General features: G+C 39.7%; 1 protein-coding gene across 1 annotated transcript in view; it reads left to right on the forward strand.

The window, feature by feature from the left end:
• Positions 1-1330: 1330 nt before the first annotated feature.
• Positions 1331-19594, forward strand: part of prex2 (phosphatidylinositol-3,4,5-trisphosphate-dependent Rac exchange factor 2) — a 131685-nt gene continuing 113421 nt past the window's right edge. The window contains exon 1 of the mRNA XM_030123560.1: positions 1331-1762. Within this exon, the coding sequence (XP_029979420.1) occupies positions 1625-1762 (138 nt within the window). The 5' untranslated portion in view covers positions 1331-1624. The remainder of the gene's footprint in view (positions 1763-19594) is intronic.

Genomic DNA, 19594 nt, shown 5'->3' on the forward strand with positions numbered 1-19594 from the left:
TTTTTCTGCTTTCTTTCTTCCATAACTGTTTTCAGAGTGTGTTTGCAGGAGTGTGTTTGTAGCGTCAATCACTGACAAAACCAACCTCAAGGGACAGAGATAGAAGAAGAGAAGGACATCAGGCCTCATGCAGCGTAAAGTCATCATTCCCTCTCCACCCTATTCTACTGAAATGTGTTAATTGCTTTTATAGATAAGATTGTGCTGCCACAGCTTCTGTGTCATTGTTCTCCGGCGGAAAATTTCCAAACAAAAACATATATAGTCACATAATGTAATGAGGTTTACAGGGATTTTATAAACAGCTGCGGTCTATGAACTATTTTAGCTCTGAGATGGAGATGTTTCAGTAGTTTTACATGCAGAAGCACAGTTTACAGGGTCTCTCTTGCCCCGATAATGACTAAAAATCTAAAATGTTAATGTACTAACAGTATGCAATTAAGTTTCCTATACACTGAGACTGATATTAGGCTCATTTGCAACTTAATGGTATAAGCCGAGGTTTTATGACTGAAATTCACTAGGCTTCATTAAGCATCTGCTGTGCTTTTTTATTACAAGTGGAAAAAACCAGGGAGTTATTAAAGTAATATAACATAATTCTTCGGGTAACTGCTTCAGTGGCACTTTTGTGGTAACTCAGGAACAAAACAGCGTTGGGTTCTCCATGGCATTTGATTGTGTCTTAAGGTTTTCATACTTTCAGTGAAGTGGAATCAGGCTGGAACTAAACAATTGTACCACAAATATGGTCTGTTCAACTTTCTTTCTTTCTTTCTTTCTTTCTTTCTTTCTTTCTTTCTTTCTTTCTTTCTTTCTTTCTTTCTTTCTTTCTTTCTTTCTTTCTTCATCTAATTGTTCATTACTTTTTCATTCATTTATTTTTCATTTTATTTTGATTTAAGTGTTTTTACAAAATAATTCTTGTAATTTTCTTATAGTTTATCCAAATCTGTATTTTATTTACTTCTTTAAGATACAAACTTTGTGGGCAGTTTGCTGTGTTGTGTTGATGTACCTAATTTATCCATAATAACAATATAAGGAAGTGACTAGTCCTTCAAAATAACAGCATTCTATCAATAATAATTATTACACACACAGACAATGGCATTATTTCTACATTTTAAATAACAAAGTCGTCCTCAAAAAGAGTATACCCGACTACAGATGTAAAAGCTTTATTATTAACTCTGTTATTTATGTTTGAATCAGTTCAATTTGTTGGTGTAGTTTTATTTTGAAAAGCATAACAGGAAATGGAAGGTGCATTATGGTGCACTGGACACTGGTCCTCTGCTGGAGGAAGGCTGGTTTAGGATGAAGATTTTAGGAGTCACATGGACTCAACTTTGTGTGCAGTTGTTGTACACTCCTCAGTCACGCCGAGTGGGAAGCTGTCTCACCTCATTGTGTAACTTTATTTTTTGTTTTTATTCCTTTTCCCCAAAATTCCATGCGTGCGTATTTACGCGTTTTTCTACTTTTTCGCGGACTTTGAAGTGAAGACACCGGCTGCACCTTCGGTTCTGACCATGCTGAGAACTTTACACTTTATTTACTGAAACCTGTGATGTGAAACTTTGCCGAAGGAAAACACGTTTGCATTTATTTACTGACAATGACTGAGGAAAGCAGGACTGAACACAGAGCTGAAAGCGGGAAGGACTTGGAGAAACAGCTCCGTTTACGCGTGTGCGTCCTAAATGAACTTTTAAAGACTGAACGGGATTATGTCGGGACACTAGAGTTTCTCTCGGTGAGTTTTCAGAAATGTTTTAAAAGCTCATAAGTGCACATTTAACTAAAGAAAAGAAAGCCCATAGGGAGCAAACAAACAAAAACAGCCATCCTGTTTAGTATGCACGGTGCATCATGCTCCACAGCGACTCGCCCACTAAGTGTTACATGTTAATAACCTGTGCAATCCATCCCTCATGCAGCTGCTTTCTTTTACTGAGCTGAGCAAAACTCACTTTGGCAGTTTTACCTCTAATGCTCAATGATCCCAACCCTTTGGTGTATATTAACCTTTCAGTCTGCAAGTGTGAAATTGGGAAAGCAGTTACAAAGAGGCATGACACTGCTTTAGTAGATAGTTGCACAGCAAATGTTAATCCTTTCTCACTCCTTTTAACTTGCTGAGAGGCTGTTCAGACAGTTTTTTCATATAGTGATGATTAAAAAAAAGCTGGTGTACCACTAATCAAAACAAAGTGGATATTTGGTTACATTTGTGGGATCATATTCCTATATTCATTGCCACTAAACACTTTTATTATGATCTCCACTTATAAATGTTGTTAGAATTAAACTGAAATGTAAACAAAGAAAAGTATACCCCGTGTAGTATTATTCCATCCATATGATTACTCCACAGCATAGAAAATATAGGAGAGCACAGTTTGCTTTCTTTCCTGATCAAACCCAGAAACAGGGAGTTCTGCCAAGGACGGCACAGGTGGACTCAAATGAAAACCAGTGGAGCTAGCGCCCAGCTGGCAACACGTCTCTCCCAGCTTCAGTCAGAGTGCAAAGACTTATTACTGCCACATAGGAACGATATGCTGTCAGCTTGGCGGTATTACTTACAAAAGCACAAGGGAAACACCAGAAAAGCTGTAAAAAGTTGTTAAAGTGTAATCAAGCATGTGAACTTTGGATGAGGAGGATGTGAATGAGCGCAATGTTGCTATTTTGTCTCATGTTTGACAGCACAAATACAGCACTGTGACTTGGATTTCGCCCACTGTATTTTCTCAGCAGCGCACTGGGAGTTTTGTAGAGAAGTAAGGTCGAGGGTGCACTGTGTTGTGTGTCATTAAGAGCGCTATTTCCCAGACCACATGTATGAATGCATACACCCAGACCCCCTCCCACTGCCCAGATGTTTTCAATGGAGGACAGAGAGACCAGAGAGGGAATGGGGCTTTATCTATCCAGATCGTGCTTGGCCTTTCTTAGAAGTGGCATCACTAGAGAAGTGGAGGAAGCGATTACATGAGGGAATGTGTCCTCTGTCCTGATGGGGGTTTGGGGCATGAACTCCCCCCCTTTTTTCGTTTTTTTTGTCCCCTGTAGTGTAGGAACTGGGATTCATTTCAGAAGTGGCTGATCCTTACAAGGGAACTCTGTTCAGGGTGGGAATGTGGGGAGTAGTGGTGCAGCAGACAGAGATCTGACAGTGAATATATAGTCCAGTGTTTGTATAGGTGTGGGATGTAGCGGGTGGAGCTGGATGGTGATAAAGAAGCAAGAATGTGAGAGAAGAAGACAGAGAGTTACAATTACCTACTGGCTTATCATGTCTGGATGATGTTCAGGATGATCAAAGACAGCCCTACTGGGGAGAGAGGTCATATTGAAGACTTTCATCTGATCGCACACAAACACACACTTCAGCCTCCCCCACTTCCTCTGCTGCCACACTAGAACCGCTGCTCATAAACCACACGAGTTTCCATGTCCTAAGGTCAGAATTTAGGACAATTCCCAACCCCCCTCTGTGACACCCCCTGGTGGGATAATCCAACGGGACTCCGAGTATCAGCAGGGAGAGGCGTAGGTGGGATATCGCTGGTGGGGTGAAAGAGAAAAGGCCAAGATCAGATTGTGCAGGAGATACTGCCAGGAGGGTGAAGTGTAAAGGGGGATTGTAGTTGGTCTCCACGAGTGGCTGGGCTTGGTGCCTTCCCTTGTAAACCATATTTCCTGGAGGAGAAATTCCTCCAAGGTTAGGAAATGCTGGGGAACAATGAGGCACCAACTGGTAGCCCAAGCTGAACTGTAGAGCAGAGATTGTTGCTACTGATCTGTGAGACCCAAACACAATACACCTCACACATTTTGTCCCATTCAGGTAGTGGAAAACAACAAGGATGATTACAGCAGTTAAACCCGGGACAGTCTGTGTCTGAGTTATTTGGCTGTGTTTAACCCCTACTTGGAAAATTTGCAGAGAACATTTTGTAGGTGTCAGTATTGGAAAGTTTGACTTGTTCTTTCTTTGGTTAAAATATCAGTTAAAGCACCACCTCTTACCTTTCATGTTCTTGGCTTTAATTCATGGCTTCCACAGTAGTCTGGCAGTGATAGAGAGGCTCTAGGGAAGCTGTCTGGTATATCTCAGGCCTATCTTATGTAATGAACAATTATAGCTGGAGATAGTGGGCGGCGGTGGACACTGGTGTTTATTTTGGACAACTATGAGCCAATAAAATGACAGTCATCCTTAGAAATATCTCAATGAAGGGAACAAATCAAGACATAATGTAAACAGTCACTCTAATGAGGTCTCTGAGTTTCTGCACTTTTTTTTTGTCACAGTGTCAAATGAAATCCTTTGCTTAGATGGTTTCATTGTTCGCTGTTGATAGAGGGAATTTGAAAGCCATTTGCTTGCATGATAAGCACTTACTGGAGAATAGAAGAAGGTACAATGGAGGAAACCTTTCATGTCTTGATTCTGGAGGGAGATCTGAGCCACAAGTTAACTTAATATATTCCAAAGAGCTTTGCAGTTTGTTAAGTGGTCCCTCAGCTGCTGCCTTCCCCTCCCCAACAAAAGCCTGCTCATCTATGAAGCAGCAACAGAGTACTGTATAATGTTTAAAACCTTTTTAATCCTTGCGTATCTTGAATTTAGTGAGTGCACTGTGGAATTACTATTAATCACTTACACTTCTTACTCTACTGAATTGACTTTTGTTTGAGATTTTTTTTTTTATTTCTGAATATATTAAATTTGTAGTTCCTCTTTTTTATTGCATGTTTTTTTTTATCTACCTATGGAAAATCTTAACAAACATGCTGGTGACAACTTGAGGTAGTGCTTTCTTTTTTTTCATTGAAAAAAGCTGCAGGAAGTTGAGTCTAATAGAGAAAACAGATGCTGAGAAGGATCATTAACTAGTTCTCAGAAACACTAGGTGTTTTAAGTGTGTATCTGCCTGTGGATTTGTATATACAAGTTCCTCATCTCTCTCTCAGTGTTTACTTTTGCTTACATCTTGGATATTTACCTCCGCCAAGGAGGTTATGTTTTTGCCAGGGTTTGTTTGTTTGTCTGTTTGTTTGTTTGTTTGTCTGTCCGTTAGTGTGCAACATAACTCAAAAAGTTATGGACAGATTTTGATGAAATTTTCAGGGTTTATTGGAAATGGGATAAGGAAGAAATGATTAAATTTTGGTGGTGATCGGGGGTGGGGGGGCCCACGGGGGGGGGCCACTGATCAGCCTTGGCGGAGGTCTGCGCTCTCCGAGTGCTTTTAGTTTATTATATTACCTCCGGGCTGGTCTGAAGAAGGTCAGGTCAGTGGGAGCATAAAGGAGACTAACACTATGTTGAACAGTCTCTTAGTTATTTAAACAGTATCCTTTCTAAGTGGCAGATCAGATATGAAAGCGTATATTTAACATGTGTCCTCATATGACGGTCATGTTTGGTCATTAGGGGACAAAGGGCAAAAACAGAAGAGGCCATTTGACATGTTGGCAGGAGACAAGGCATGACGTTAGGATAGCAATAGATGACTATTGTTTTATCACTTCTTGGGCTGTTTTCTTTTTTTTTTTTTTGTGGGTTAAATTGTAAAGTTCTTGCAAAGCTGATGCAAGACATCAGTCAGTGCAGGTCTGGCAGGTTAATGTGGAGTAAGTGAAGACTTTTAGTAGTGACAGATGCTAAACAATCACCATAAACTGGCTTCATTACACCCATTAGATTAGAAACATGAATGCAACAAACAACCCATGGTGCTCTCTGTAAAACACTATATTTACCCAGGGACTCGGCCCACTTAAAATGACTGTGTCTGTGCATGGGGAAAGAACTAGAGTTTGCACTCAATATTCATGATATAGTCATTTACATTTACTCAGCCCTACTTCATTTTCCTACTCAGATTCGATGATTGCTCCATAATACTGGTGGCCGTTCCACACCTGCCTCTCACCAAACACTAAACTATGTTTTTTCAGCTCAAGTGCATCAATGCAGGTGATAAATTCATGTAAAATTCATATACTGTATGTGTAAAAATCTGCGCTTTGTTAGTGAAAACGGCTCAGATTACCACGTCCTGTTTGGAAAATTTCCTTTAAAGTCTTCCATTGTATGATGTAGGGTTGTATTTTTAGTTGTGCTGTCAAATGATTAAAATTTTTAATCAGATTAATCACAGGGTTGCTGTGGATTAATTTTGATTAATCACGATTAAATATCATTCATTTTTAATCTATATTAATCACGTTAGTATAGATTAATATAGATACTAAGGCTGTAAACAATTAATTGACTAACGATTAATTGTTGATAAGAATTTGCTTGATTAAATTATTAATTGTCGGTTAATTGCCCTTGTCCACCTGTCCACACCTGTCTGAAGGCTGACGGTTTGTTCGCGCTGCAACGCCACGGCTGGGATAGCCGGTCATTGAACTGCATCATGGTGTTGATGAGTTAGAATGTCTTTATGGACATGGTGGAGCCAAACACAGACCGGCCTGTCTGTGGGAGCGGCACGCACCCGACTAAATACACGCACAAATGCAGGGTCAATATCAGAGCGTTTTCCCTGGAGGTTGGTGTAGTCCACGGTCAGTGAGACAGAAGTTGAAAACATCCTCCAGGCTCCTGATTCGGGCCACAGGTATGACGAGCATTTGCGAAGCTTCAGGAGGTAGGGAAAAGATAAATGAGCGAAAAGTTTCACTTTCACTTCTGTGGGGGTACAGACTGCACCGCCCCGTACTCCTATAGTATTATAAGTTGGACGGAAAGTGACACATGCACGCGCGCGGTTACCAACCAACACGCACGCATTACCCAGACGTACTGTGCGCGTACAGCCGAGTACCCCCCCCCGACGAAATGCACCCATGTGCACCCACCCACTGGCGAAACACACGCATGTGCACTCCCCCATTACACACCGCCACATCAACAGATGAATTCCACAGGAAACACTGACTGTATCCAATCATGAAGTATATAAACAGTATTTAGCTTTTATTCTTATAGACCGAACTGAAAAAGAAATTCAGGTTCTCGGGAAAATTGCCGCTTATCAATGAATCATTAATCGTTTGATAAGGTCAACCAACTAATGATTAATGAATTAATCGATAATTTGCATCCCTAATAGATACACATGTACGGTATATATGCACTTTTTGTGTTAGTTGCCAGCTGGGTGACGCGTTAGCCAAATTGCTAGCAGAATGCCCGACTAACGTATGCTTCGCGTTAATGTGATATTTTAAGATGGAAGTGCTTTGGTGAAAAAAAAAGTGTGCATAATAGTTTATGTTGGTCGACTGTTCCGTCTTGTTTTTTTTGTCGTCATATTTCCATCCAGAGGACCAATGTGTTGTTTAGTGTCTTCCATCTTTATGGGTTGGTTCTGCTGCCTGTCGCTACCGGATCAACTGACCATTTGCGCATGCGCGACGGTAACTCTACTTTGACAAACTACCCGAAATGCATTGGCTGAGATGTTCAGAGTCATTATACGCTGCAGGTGGGTTAATTGCATTAAGAATTTTAATCAGATTAATCACGATGATGGATTAATCCGAATCTCTGTCATGAAACTTGTACAGAAAAATCCGCACTGCCATCTGTAATCAGAGGAAGTCACCTGTCCATTAGTCAGATTCTGTTAAACCTCAGTCATATTCTAGTAGTTTAACCTGAATAGATGTTGCAATATTGTTCCATTGCTCCATTCAGAACAACTGGAATCAGACAAGGAGGGTGATTTGTCTTGTAAAACGACTGCCTGGATTTGTTTGAATCTGAAATAACGTGTTAAAACACCACTGACAACACACAAGCTACAGAAGTGCACTTTTTGTTGGGGTACTTTAGTAGGTTTAAGAGCACTTCAGTTCCTCATGGGGAAAGGCCTGAATGATGGCAAGGAAAAAAACGTCTCAAATGCTCTAAATACAGTCTACATGTAAATGGGTATTGATGCTTTTAGATGGACTTTTCTCAGATGGTAAAACCAGCACGAAAACTCCATCTAACCCTTTCAGAAGTTTATGGCTTTGCGTAAGTGTCTTGTGATTCTATGTCTTCTGGATGTCCTTGAACTCCTCTATCACACGCATCCACATTTGGACATTCAGCTACCGTTCACCTCCATCTCAGTCGATTTCCCACTTCGCAGCAGTTTACAGAATCATACAGTGGGAGGAGGTAAACTCAGAAGAGGGGTAAAGTTACACTTAGATGTGCTGTACCTAAAGTTTCTCTTTGTTTCTTGATTTTCCTTCATATATCCTATTATTTGAGGAGCTATATTGACAACAACAACAACAACAACAACAACAACAACAACAGATTTTTCTAACCTCTCTGTAAATGAAGGTTTATTGATTCCTATCAGGATGTTTCTCTGGTGATGAAAGCCTCCAGAATCCTGTGTGTTTCCAGTCATATTTCTCTATTACTGCAAGTGTATTCGTAAACTAGAGAAGAGGAAGAAAGAAATCAAAGTATAGGGAGAGGTGAAATGTTTTCTCCTTGACTTTTTTAATTGGATTCAGCCAGTCTCTCATCCCTGAGAATAACAGACAGTTTCTCTCATGTGTCCGTCCCCAGTGTGAGGCCCCTGAACTGATCAAGTGGCTCACTTGCATTTTAATTTCACACCATTGCCACTGCACAACTGGCCTGCATTTTCTGCTCTGTCTGCAAGCACGGTACAGTTAGTTCTGCATTACTGATGATTTTTCATAGTCTGCATTCCCAATTATAAGTGCAAATGTATTCTCTCTGTTTTGCCATGCAGCAGTTGCTTATTTTGTACAGTATTTCTTGATGCATCCCACTCTAGAAATGAATAATGTTAAGGAGGATTAACGATGGGAGTGTAAAGCCCTTTCCTGCAGTGATTTGGTTTTAACCTGGATTCAATTAAAGCCCAGTAGGATATTATTTAATCTTAACTTTGAGCAATGATGCTTTTAAAATTATTGATTATTGTTATTGAAAGATATTAAAAACGCAGTGCAATGTGTTTGCATGCCTTTTAATATTTTTTCTTACAAAAAGAGCAGACAAAAATGAAAGGCTCCAGCAACATTGTACATGTTAAACAGTGATGAGGTAGGAGCCAGCAAGACTGGAACATTCTGCTTGTTACAGTCTTGTAGCCCCACTTTTTGCCAGGGTAAAATTCATGCTGGAGGGACACGAGTCTCTCCAACAAGTTCTTACCACTGGAGAGAGTTCCTTTGCTTTTGTCTCAGAGGGCTTTTTTTTCAAGCAGGATTTCCTTCCTTCCTGGCCCTCCCTGTCTTTACATTGTGCTGCATGTTTCCTGCTTCACCACACACACAATCGCACACTTACACACCGGCTCCACAAGGCCAGGGAACGCTCAGTTTTGCAACAGATGCAATGTGGAGTTTCGATGCATGGGTGATGGAGCTGAATGCCGAGGTGGTGGCTGCCCTGCTGCACAGAGGAGAAGGCGGCCTTTGATTGCGCCAGCTGCCCGGTCACATGGTGTTTACGTGAGACAGCTAGGAGAGTGGCAGCGCTCCGGTAGACACTTGTCTGGATCTACATGCAGTGTGAAAGGGTCATCATCACAAGGGGCCCTGTGTTTTAGCTGCCGTGCTCACAAACACACAGGCATAGACACACCGATTAGTATGCCTACAGTATAGCATTCCCAAGCCTACTTCAGCTGTTACTTTGCACCCAGTCGGATACAATTACAAATCATTACTTAAATGTACATGTCACTTATTATCTAAATAGAATAGAATAGCTCTTTATCGTCATTGTTAAAGGAACAATGAAAATCACTTCAGCAGCTCCGTTTCTGTTCAGCAGCACACAGTTCAAGTGCAAAAGACTGTATAAAAATATCACACAAAATACTGAAAATATTGGCAATATACAAAAACTACAAAGTAGGGGTGTAAAGGTGCACTCATTTGTACCGAATTGTTTCAGTTCTGGGCCTTCAATCCAATACGGAGGTGTACCGAACAAATACATGTAGCCAATGTAAAGAATGCAAACACTTGCTTGAAGTTTCCATACGAACTTTGAATCGGAACACACACAGTATGAGCAGGGTGGCCACAAGCAGAACCTGCAGGGTTTCCCCTATATACACTCTGCAGCGGTGCCTCAAAAACAAACAAACAAACAAACAACTTTATTCTGAGGCTGAGGTGCCGATAAGTGGGGGTAAACATGACAACAGAGAGTATAACAGAGTAGCAGAAGCTGGGTCAGACATTTGAAGCGTGTTAAGTTTCACTTTCAGTTTTCAGTAGTTATGGAGCCCCGCCCCCCCCTTCGGTGGTCTCCTTCACTGGTCTCCTTCACCAAAAATGTGTCAAAAATGTAGCAAACCAAAGACCCCTGTACTGACAATGTACTGAATCGAAATTTTTCTGTACTGTTACACCCCTGTTACAAAAATAAAATATTAAATATACTAATACAACAAAAATACTACTAAATACTACTAAAATATACAAAAAAGCTAACTATACTACAGCTAAGAAGTATGCACAACATGTAAGGATATATACAGGTTATAAAGGACAAGGTAAAACTTAAAAGAAGGTGCATGGGCTTTTTATTTCACATGAGATCTTGAGGTTTTGGTTTTTTTTGTCTCTGATGTGTTGATTTTTAAGTTTTCTCTCTGTTTTCATGTCATTTGTGTCTGTATTCATTCTGCATTTCCACGCTCTGGATCCATAAACATCCAAAGCTGCTTAGCCAGACATGATGGGAAATTCCACTTCACTTTAAATTATTTAATTAAGCCCTCATCTGGGGATTTCTATAGAAGCACTGCGAGTTAGACAAGTGTCTCTCTGTGTCGAAGGATGCCTTGTCTGCAGACATGCTTTTATGTCTTTGCCTTTTTTCTTTTTAATCCATCTTGCATTTTCTCTCTAAAAATGATTTGTCCATAACGCTCTAATACTTACAACCAGACTTTGTGTGAGGGATAGACAGACAGATCTGCATGCTTCTTCTTTCCACTATTAAATCAAAGAAAGACAGACCTTTCACATTCTTTCTTGTCAAAGTCATGGTACAATATTTGTGCAGTTTTTGATGCTCTCAAAAAGGGGTAATGTAATATAACTGAAATGAAGTGAATATGAGATCCACAGTCTGATTTTCTGAATCAGACTCTAATGGATTTTTTACGGTCTGTAACGAGAAATAATGGAAAGCTTCCACCGTATCAAAATAAACATTTAGAAGATCTATTTTGGTGATGCCCTGTGGTAAAGGCTGCAGTTAATGACTTAAATGAGCTGCCCTCATATATCTTTTTTTTGTTATTTGGAATCAATATAGCAGACTGTTAACACCGCACTGACATATTTTAACCTTAGGAAGTAATTATATACAGAGACTTGCATTTTCAGCAGACAGTTTAACTTTATAATTAATTTGTGCTCAGATTACACTGATTGCAAATCCTATTATAATGAGGGTAGGTTTGCAATGTCCACATGCAACATTCACAAAAGTCATTTCACTCTACTCCTCTATGTACTGTATGTACTCACTCTCAGAGGCTACTACCATGCTTATGCTGTTTGCAGAAACTTAACAGCAAATATTTCATGAGTAAAAGTTGAAGTTGAGTTACTCACTGGTAAAATGGCAGTTACATTAAATATGCAATATGTAATATTTAAAAGCTCTTGTGTCCTTATTTGGAATTTTGTATTGGACTAGGTGTCTTTCCACTCACCAGTTTTTATCTGTATTTTTAATTTGCTTATAAAAAAAGTGCAAATCTCAAAAATATGGAAACAAGTTTTGCAATACATTATTTGATGAGTAATGGGATATCAGTATTGAATTGATAAGAGGTAGGTAAAAGTACGATGCAAACAGACTACTGTATTAATACAAGAAACAATCATAATATATGATGGAAACAGAAATATTAGACAAAGGCTTGAACCTTGGAAGAGTTTGAAACAATGCTGTATGATCCAGACAAGCAGTTCGTTTCAGTTCACGGTGTAAAAGCTGTCAGCCAGTTTCAGGTTTCTGTCAAATTACCCGGTATGTCTGTTGGCTCCTCAATCAGCAACTCCAGGATGTTATGAAATACTGCAACTAACGTGTAGAGCCACAGAAAAACTCACAACTAAAATCTAAACAAGCAGTTTTAGTGCCTAAATCTAACCAAATAGTTTGGTGCATGACCTTGAAAAACAACTGCGAAAAAAAACAAAACAAAAACCCCTCACCCTCTCTGGGGATTCAATGACGTATTCACTCTGAGACACTGACACTGAAGGGCCAAAGACTTGTAATGTTACATAAAATAACATACTTAAAGTGTGTAAATGTATTTTGTATTGCTTGTAACACTATTGCTGCCTTGTAGTTTAGTTCTTGTAGTTTATTTTAAATATAAGTAATTCCTTATGATTATGATCATTAGGTTATTTTGGGGGGCCCATGTACAGTATGTGATGTGCATAAGGGCAGTGGCAACACTGATGACGATCAAGCAATTATTTAAACTCACATAACACTAGTTAGTGTAAATTTTCATCTTCTTTTACTGGTTTCTGAAGAGTTGGTTAAATTGTTATGAATTTTGATAGAAAAGCATGCTTTTTTGTGCTGGTAGCAAGAATAAAGCTACATTTCTAAGCTAACAATAGGTAGTATTGCACACTGTTGCTGCCACTGTAGAGGAGCAAAACAGAGGCATCGAGGTGTCCAGTAATGAACTTAAGGATCATCAGAATGTTTGGAGGAAATCAGGCTACAGATGGTTATTATGGATGTTTTCAGTTGAGACAGTGGGCATTTCTCAATGTAAAGAACGCAGAGTATGGTCTTGTGAACTCAGCGAGTACGGTCTTGGTAAGAACAGTCCCAGAAAACGGACTTCCTAAGAATGCAGGTTTATCTGTAATTAGAATGGCTGCGTACTCGTGAGCTTTCCTCCCTGTCTCTGCTGTATTTCCGTCATCAGCTCCCTAATGTATTTCCCTCAAATCACCGCAATGTTACTCGATTTGACTTCAGTACATTTATACTAGTATTTACCTGTCATTTATACATTTGTATAGTTTTCAAAACTGTAATATATTTTGTCGGTTCAGCTGGGCAGAGCCGCTCAGCTCCCGGGCGAGCCGGCGGGCTCATGGCCAGGCCGGCACGAACATGGTTTATGCAAATTTGCAACTGGAACAGTACTTGGGCCACGATTGATGACGTTTCATGAGAACGCAAAAATGGAAGAACAGACAAGAATGCGTTTTGAGAAACGGCAAGTGAATACATTTACAGTCACAATTGTGAGTTGTTAGTATTGGGTCATTTCCGGTTGACCTACGACCTCACAGACCAGAACACTAGTCATTAGTGAGCTAGCAAGTTAACAACCCAGAGGTAAAATGACACAACTATGGGCAACATAGAAAATTTGTAGATAGCGTAGTTTTTATCTGCTCCACTGTTTGTGCAGAATGGCCACAATGCTGATTGCACGATGCAGATGATGTTTGACTTCAGAGTCTTGATGTAGCTCTAGTGCCACTGGTCTGTTTACATGTTGTTACATGTATAAGTGTATTGACTTTCAACCACATTATCTGGATGTGTTAGCCCAACTTTTAAAACTTTGATTTCAGTTGAGCTAACATGTTTCCATGCACTTTTAAAATCCAGTTTTAGTTGGACCAATGCAATAATTCCTACTGAATGAAGGAAGGCGCAAACCTTTAAAGTTACAAGCTGCATTCACTGCATGTACATTTCTTCTCAAACATTACATACTGAGCCTGTAAAAGTAAATGTATGGTAATTAGTGCTGTCCATCCTGGCTTATTGGAAACAATAAATGGCCCAAATTATACTGACTCGGATGTGGCCATGTTGGCGTGCTGCCCCCTGCTTTCACTAGTCAAAGACAAAAAAAAAGGCATGATGAGCAGAACCCTGGCAGAAGGGGGTGTTTGTATGGGTGGGCATGCTCTCAACGGCTGTGCTGTGGGAGGGAAATTGGGGAGAAGCTGGCAGACTAGTTGCTCCACTCTCCATTGACTGTGTCCGGTCCTGTCATGTGTGATGGAGGCTGACGCTGCAGGTTTCCTATTTTCTTGCCAGGCCTGCTGAGGTAGATGGCGGGGAGTAGAGGGGCCTCCAACAGATGCTTTGGAAGCTCAAAATGCTAATCAAATGAACAATCTGGGAGTGTGACAGTCACGGTTGGGAGCGCGCCACAGAATGGGAGACTGATGATTCTGCTTAGTCATTTTCCAGATCAATACGGGACGCTGCGGTCTGGGACTGTCGGGAATAGCCGGTGGATGGAGGTTTGCTCGGCTGCACATAGAAATTGAGGAAGCATTGCGGGAGAAAGATCAAGCTGGGTCTCTAAAGACTAACCCTCATCTACTGGAGGCTGCTCTCACCACTTAATATCCAATTTCACAAGTCAAAAGAGCTTTCTAATATGGTGAGGATGCCTGCCATTTATAGTGCTGCGATGGGTGAAATTGAACAGACCCACAGCCTGTCAGATATTCACTTTAACAGACATGACCACAAGCATCGTCTTATGTTATGTGCTAACTTCACATTGGTGTCAACTGTGCTAGTAGCTCACCAGGCGCCGACATTGGACACAGACATATTCATTAGATAAATTGCTTCATTCCAGCTGTTTATGAATCGCCGTGGGTGCCAGGGTCAGAGAGAGGACAGTGAAAAACATCAAAGAGACACTTTCTTTACCCTTCACAGACAATACAGAGTTCTCAGAGTTACCTCAAAGCACTTGACTTAATGAGCCTCCATTTTTTTTTTTTCCAGAACTCAATTGTCACATTTTTCACAAATATACTTTCATATCATATTTCAATCACTTTCTCATGTTGCCTTTACAAAGACAGAGGCACATAAAGGTTGAATGAAGTGTGTTACTATCCTAGAAGCCGAGTTTTTAGGGGTCTCACACTGCCTTTACAGATAGCCAGAGTGTTATACATGACAGAAAAAAGTCTTGCCAAGGCACATGAACACTGGGCCTGTTGAATGTATTACATAATAACTTCATTAGAGTTTGCGTAATGTTAACCGTCAAAGACCAAAAGCATCTACTGATTTAAATTTTTAATAACTTTTGAACCATTAGTCCTGTCAGTACATTGGAATTATTCCAGTAAAATGCAGTTTCTTAGTTTTTTATGGTCCTCAGATATGACCCATTTGGATGTTCAGAGATTCTGTAGTGTAGTAGTGTAGTGGTTCTGTGGTGGAAACACTGTCATCTTCAGTGACATTGATTCACCAGTAAAACCCATGGAGTCTGACCAATGACAGTGGATATAGTCACTTGAGTTACTGATATAATTGACTGAAAAAATTACTTTTTCTTCAGTCGACTCGTCTGATACAATAACCTTTGAATTTACACTAAACTTTTTTGAACGTCCATATGATCAGTAAATTAAATACAGGGAAATATCTTATTTTCACAGTAAAATGCTACACACAGAGGGTAATATTACAATAAATGGTGATGAATCACTAAATGAAGATTAATAATAAGGGTTAATAATGGTGATAAAGTCTTTACTAACCTATATACTAACAGCTGCATGAAACTAAAAGAACTGACATCCCTATTTCTACATGATTTCCCACTTTTTGAAAATCTGAGGCAAACAAATGCCAGATACTGAAAATACACACCTTTCTTATTCAGCTCTGTCCTCTTTGTCCAAATCAAAACACTTAATGTAAATATAAATGAACCTGACATCATGACAAGTGAAGCCACGTCTAGGTTGTATTTGAAAGAATATGTTCAGAAATTGGCAACTGCAGCTGTTAACCATAAATATAGCTAACCCTACCCATCTGAAGACGCTTAGTCTAAATCAGTGCATACTGGATTGATTTTCTCCAACCTGAAAACACAAAGACTGGATGCAGAATTGTCATGTCCAGTCAAAACCACTTAAATTATAATATGAAGAAAGGATTATGATTTTTTTTTTGCCCAGTTATGCTAAAAAACTATCAAACACTGCAGCTGATATGTATTATTTACCTCATTATTAGGAGTGTAAGAAAATATTGGTTCTGCAATATATCACGATATTTCACTTCACAATACTATATCAATATTAAAAAGTACTGTATTGATATATTTAGGTACTTATTCAAATGCAGATATTGTGGAGGTTCATTTTTTGTTTTGTTTTTGTTTTTTATATTTTATTCATTATTATTTAGCACTCTTATTAAATACTGTCAGTTCCTTTGTTTGGATTGCACAAAAATAATGTTATGATGTTAGTTATGAACTAATAGAATATGAACATTTGAACAGGATCATAAACTGTAATGTCTGTAAAACATAATTTAAGTTTTAACACAGGAACATTTTGTGATATAGCATTAGATCCTGTTCTGATCAAATAAAAATGAGTTTAGTATTTGTGCATATTTCTGGAGTAATTCAGTTCTTCAAGGAAATAATCATTTTAAAAAAAGGATACAAACAAAAAATTGCCTTTTTGACAGTATCATGATATACCGTGATATATCATATTGTGATCCTAGTATTATGATTTGTATCGTATTGCCAGATTCTTGCCAATACACACCCCAACTCATTATCAATCATCTTTGTCTATTTCAGTAAAGTACTTTGTGTATATTAGTTATTCATGCATTTTTGCAGTTTGAGTATTCAGCACTAACAACCTTATCTTCTTTTCCATTAAATGTGTTGTATGTTTAGGCTTATTCTTGTACTAGTGGCAGAAAATGTACAGAAAAAAGGCCAAACTAGAAAAGCACTTGGAGAATGCACCTCTTCGCCAAGGCAGATCAGAGCCCCCCCCCCCCCAACACCACCTACATTTATTAATTTGTTCCTTGTGCCAATATCAACATTTCCTGAAAATTTCATCTAAATCCATCCATAACTTTTTGAGTTATCTTGCTAACAGACAAAAAAACAAACAGACAGACAAGACAAACCCCAATGAAAACATAATCTCCACTGTTCCTTGGCGAAGGTAATTAAAAACTGAGCACTGTTAAAATGTCATTAACATATTGTAATATGTCATATTTAGATACTAGAAAGTTAATCAGCGATAAATTCTCCACGGTTAATTAAATACCTTCCCTGAGTGGTGCAGATGAGCGTTCATAGCCACTCCCAAGATGGACATATTAACATTCCCTGTTGTATTTATACTGTTTGTTTCCTGTATACATTCCCACTGGAGACAAACAGGCCAGTTGGAACACTTTGAGGAAACCAGCCAGATTAATAAGATGGGAAGCCCTGGATGAGTCCTGGAGGTGTCATAAGGACCTGTCGAAGGCAGGACGGGCTTGGCTTATGGGACAGAATGGCCACAAAGAGCCTTTTCTCTCTGTTCGGATGTCCCCCAGTGTGCACTAAGCATCAGACACTGACTCTGTTTGTCTGTGGTCAGTACCTCTTGGGGGACGTTCCATATTTTGCAAAGGCAGGAATGTGATGTGAGTGCATAGGTGTGTGTATGAGAGGCTGTGAAGAAGCCTGTATCGGTGATTTCCAGTTGAAGAGTAGTTCCTCTGCACAGGAAGCATGGTAAAGGCACCATATCCTCCCCACAGGGATGTCATGTTAAGAAGGCCAAACAAGGATCTCTTTTTTTTTTTCGTCTCGCCTGCTCACTCTGTACTTCCTCCCTCCCTGAATGTCTATGTGTTTATTCTGCCTTTTTCTCTTTTTTTACTCTATCTCAGTCTCTAACACATACTTTCATTCTCTCACCCGTTTGCAAGAGCTTGCCTGAGGGTGTCGTGCTGCTCACACACCTGTTACCTGCTCTCCTTTAACTCTTCTCACTGTGTTTTACTCTCTATTCTGACATCCTGGGAGACAGATGAACAACAGAGAAACGCAGACTTACACACATGCCGAAAAAAAAAAAAAAAAGGACTGTTGTGTTAATGAGCATACTTTCACAGTCTGGTGATTCACTCCAGTGGGCTTTGTCATAGGGAAGCTGTTGTTTGTGTCTCCATCTCTGGCTTTGAATGGCCTTTGTCTCATTACCATTTATTTATCCAAAAGGGAACAGTTCTTTGTCTTTGGCTATGGGTAGGTACGTTTAATGCTAATCCTGTCTTATTTGCAACAAGTGTCGCAAGTGGAAAACAAATTGTGTATACAGGATGTTGGTGTGTGTGTGTGTGTGTGTGCATGTGTGTTTGCCAGCTTTCCAGTCATGACAACAAAGCAAATCAGTGAATCGCTGTTAAACAAAAGAGGCAGCTTGTCCAATAGACTCTGAGAAAGGCCTATTCATTCTCACAGAGGGACAATTTATAGTGACCAGTGCCAATGAACTCACACTGGACCTTTTTCAATTGTGACCAACAGATATTACATTACAGCAAAAAGCACTTGAACCCTGGTTAAAGAAGAAGTTTTAAAACAGCGCTGACATGAAGTATGTATTACCGAATAAAATAGTTTTTACGCATGTTAATAAAGCCACTGCAGTACTTTTAATTTCAGACAGACCATGATGTTCTACAGTCGAACCAATCGATCCACAGGGACCTGAAGTGGTTGTTTTGCATGGAATACATCAAACGGACCCCATGTTCCTGCTCCAATGGTTTTAACTTGAATACATAAACAGATGTTTGAGGCTAGCTTTGTACTTGATTCAGACTAATTTCTGTGGCATGGGAGCAGCTACATGGTTCTCTGTTTTTATATCAAAGCAATTTGTTGCATCGTCTTGTGCTTTTGGTTCTATTCAGATTCAGGGCTCTTTTTTTTTTCCCTGGGTGAGATTTGTATTCCCATCACAGCCCATTCTGCAGGGTGTGCAGCGTGATGAACAGCATGCTTTTTCCCCTTCTTGCTCTTTACTTATTCTCTTGTTCACATTTTAAATTTGCTGTAGCCTTTCTTCAACACCAGATATGCTGTACCTTGGCAAACTCTCACCGTGTGCACTTTATTTTGCTGAATAGGAATGTCCATCATTGTGCTCCCATTATAGCAGTGTAAGTTTTGATGAAGCTACTAGTTTCAGTCTTTGCTGAATTCAGTTTGACTGACTTTCACTCAGATAAACATATATACAGGGAGTGGCTAACCTTCCGCTGATTGTATCTGCGTTGGAGGGATGCCGAGGAATGCAATGTTGCATAATGTCCATTCACAAAGTGTCCTGATTTAGGTTGGCTCAGCACTCACTTTGTTGGCATGGTAACAGCCCTCCAGACAGTACCTTTGCCCCTTTCAGTTTCTGTTTTATGTATTTGATACTAAACCCCAGGCGATGGAGTGTATGATGTCAGCTACCCTCCTGTGTAGAAGTATATTTCAGCAAACTTCATCCATTGAGCGACCTGTCAGTCATGTTTGAGTGAGACAAATTTCCACTTTAGTGAATCCGTGATGGAAAGATCTACAGTTCTGTTATATGAGTCTGTTTTCAGTTTTGTGATTTTAGCCCATAAAGACCCAGTGCTATTTTTGTGGTAGTTCCCAAATGAATTTTTCCTCTATTTTTAACCTTTTTCAAG

This window comes from Sphaeramia orbicularis, chromosome 20, assembly GCF_902148855.1.
Source record: "Sphaeramia orbicularis chromosome 20, fSphaOr1.1, whole genome shotgun sequence".
Taxonomy (NCBI): domain Eukaryota; kingdom Metazoa; phylum Chordata; class Actinopteri; order Kurtiformes; family Apogonidae; genus Sphaeramia; species Sphaeramia orbicularis.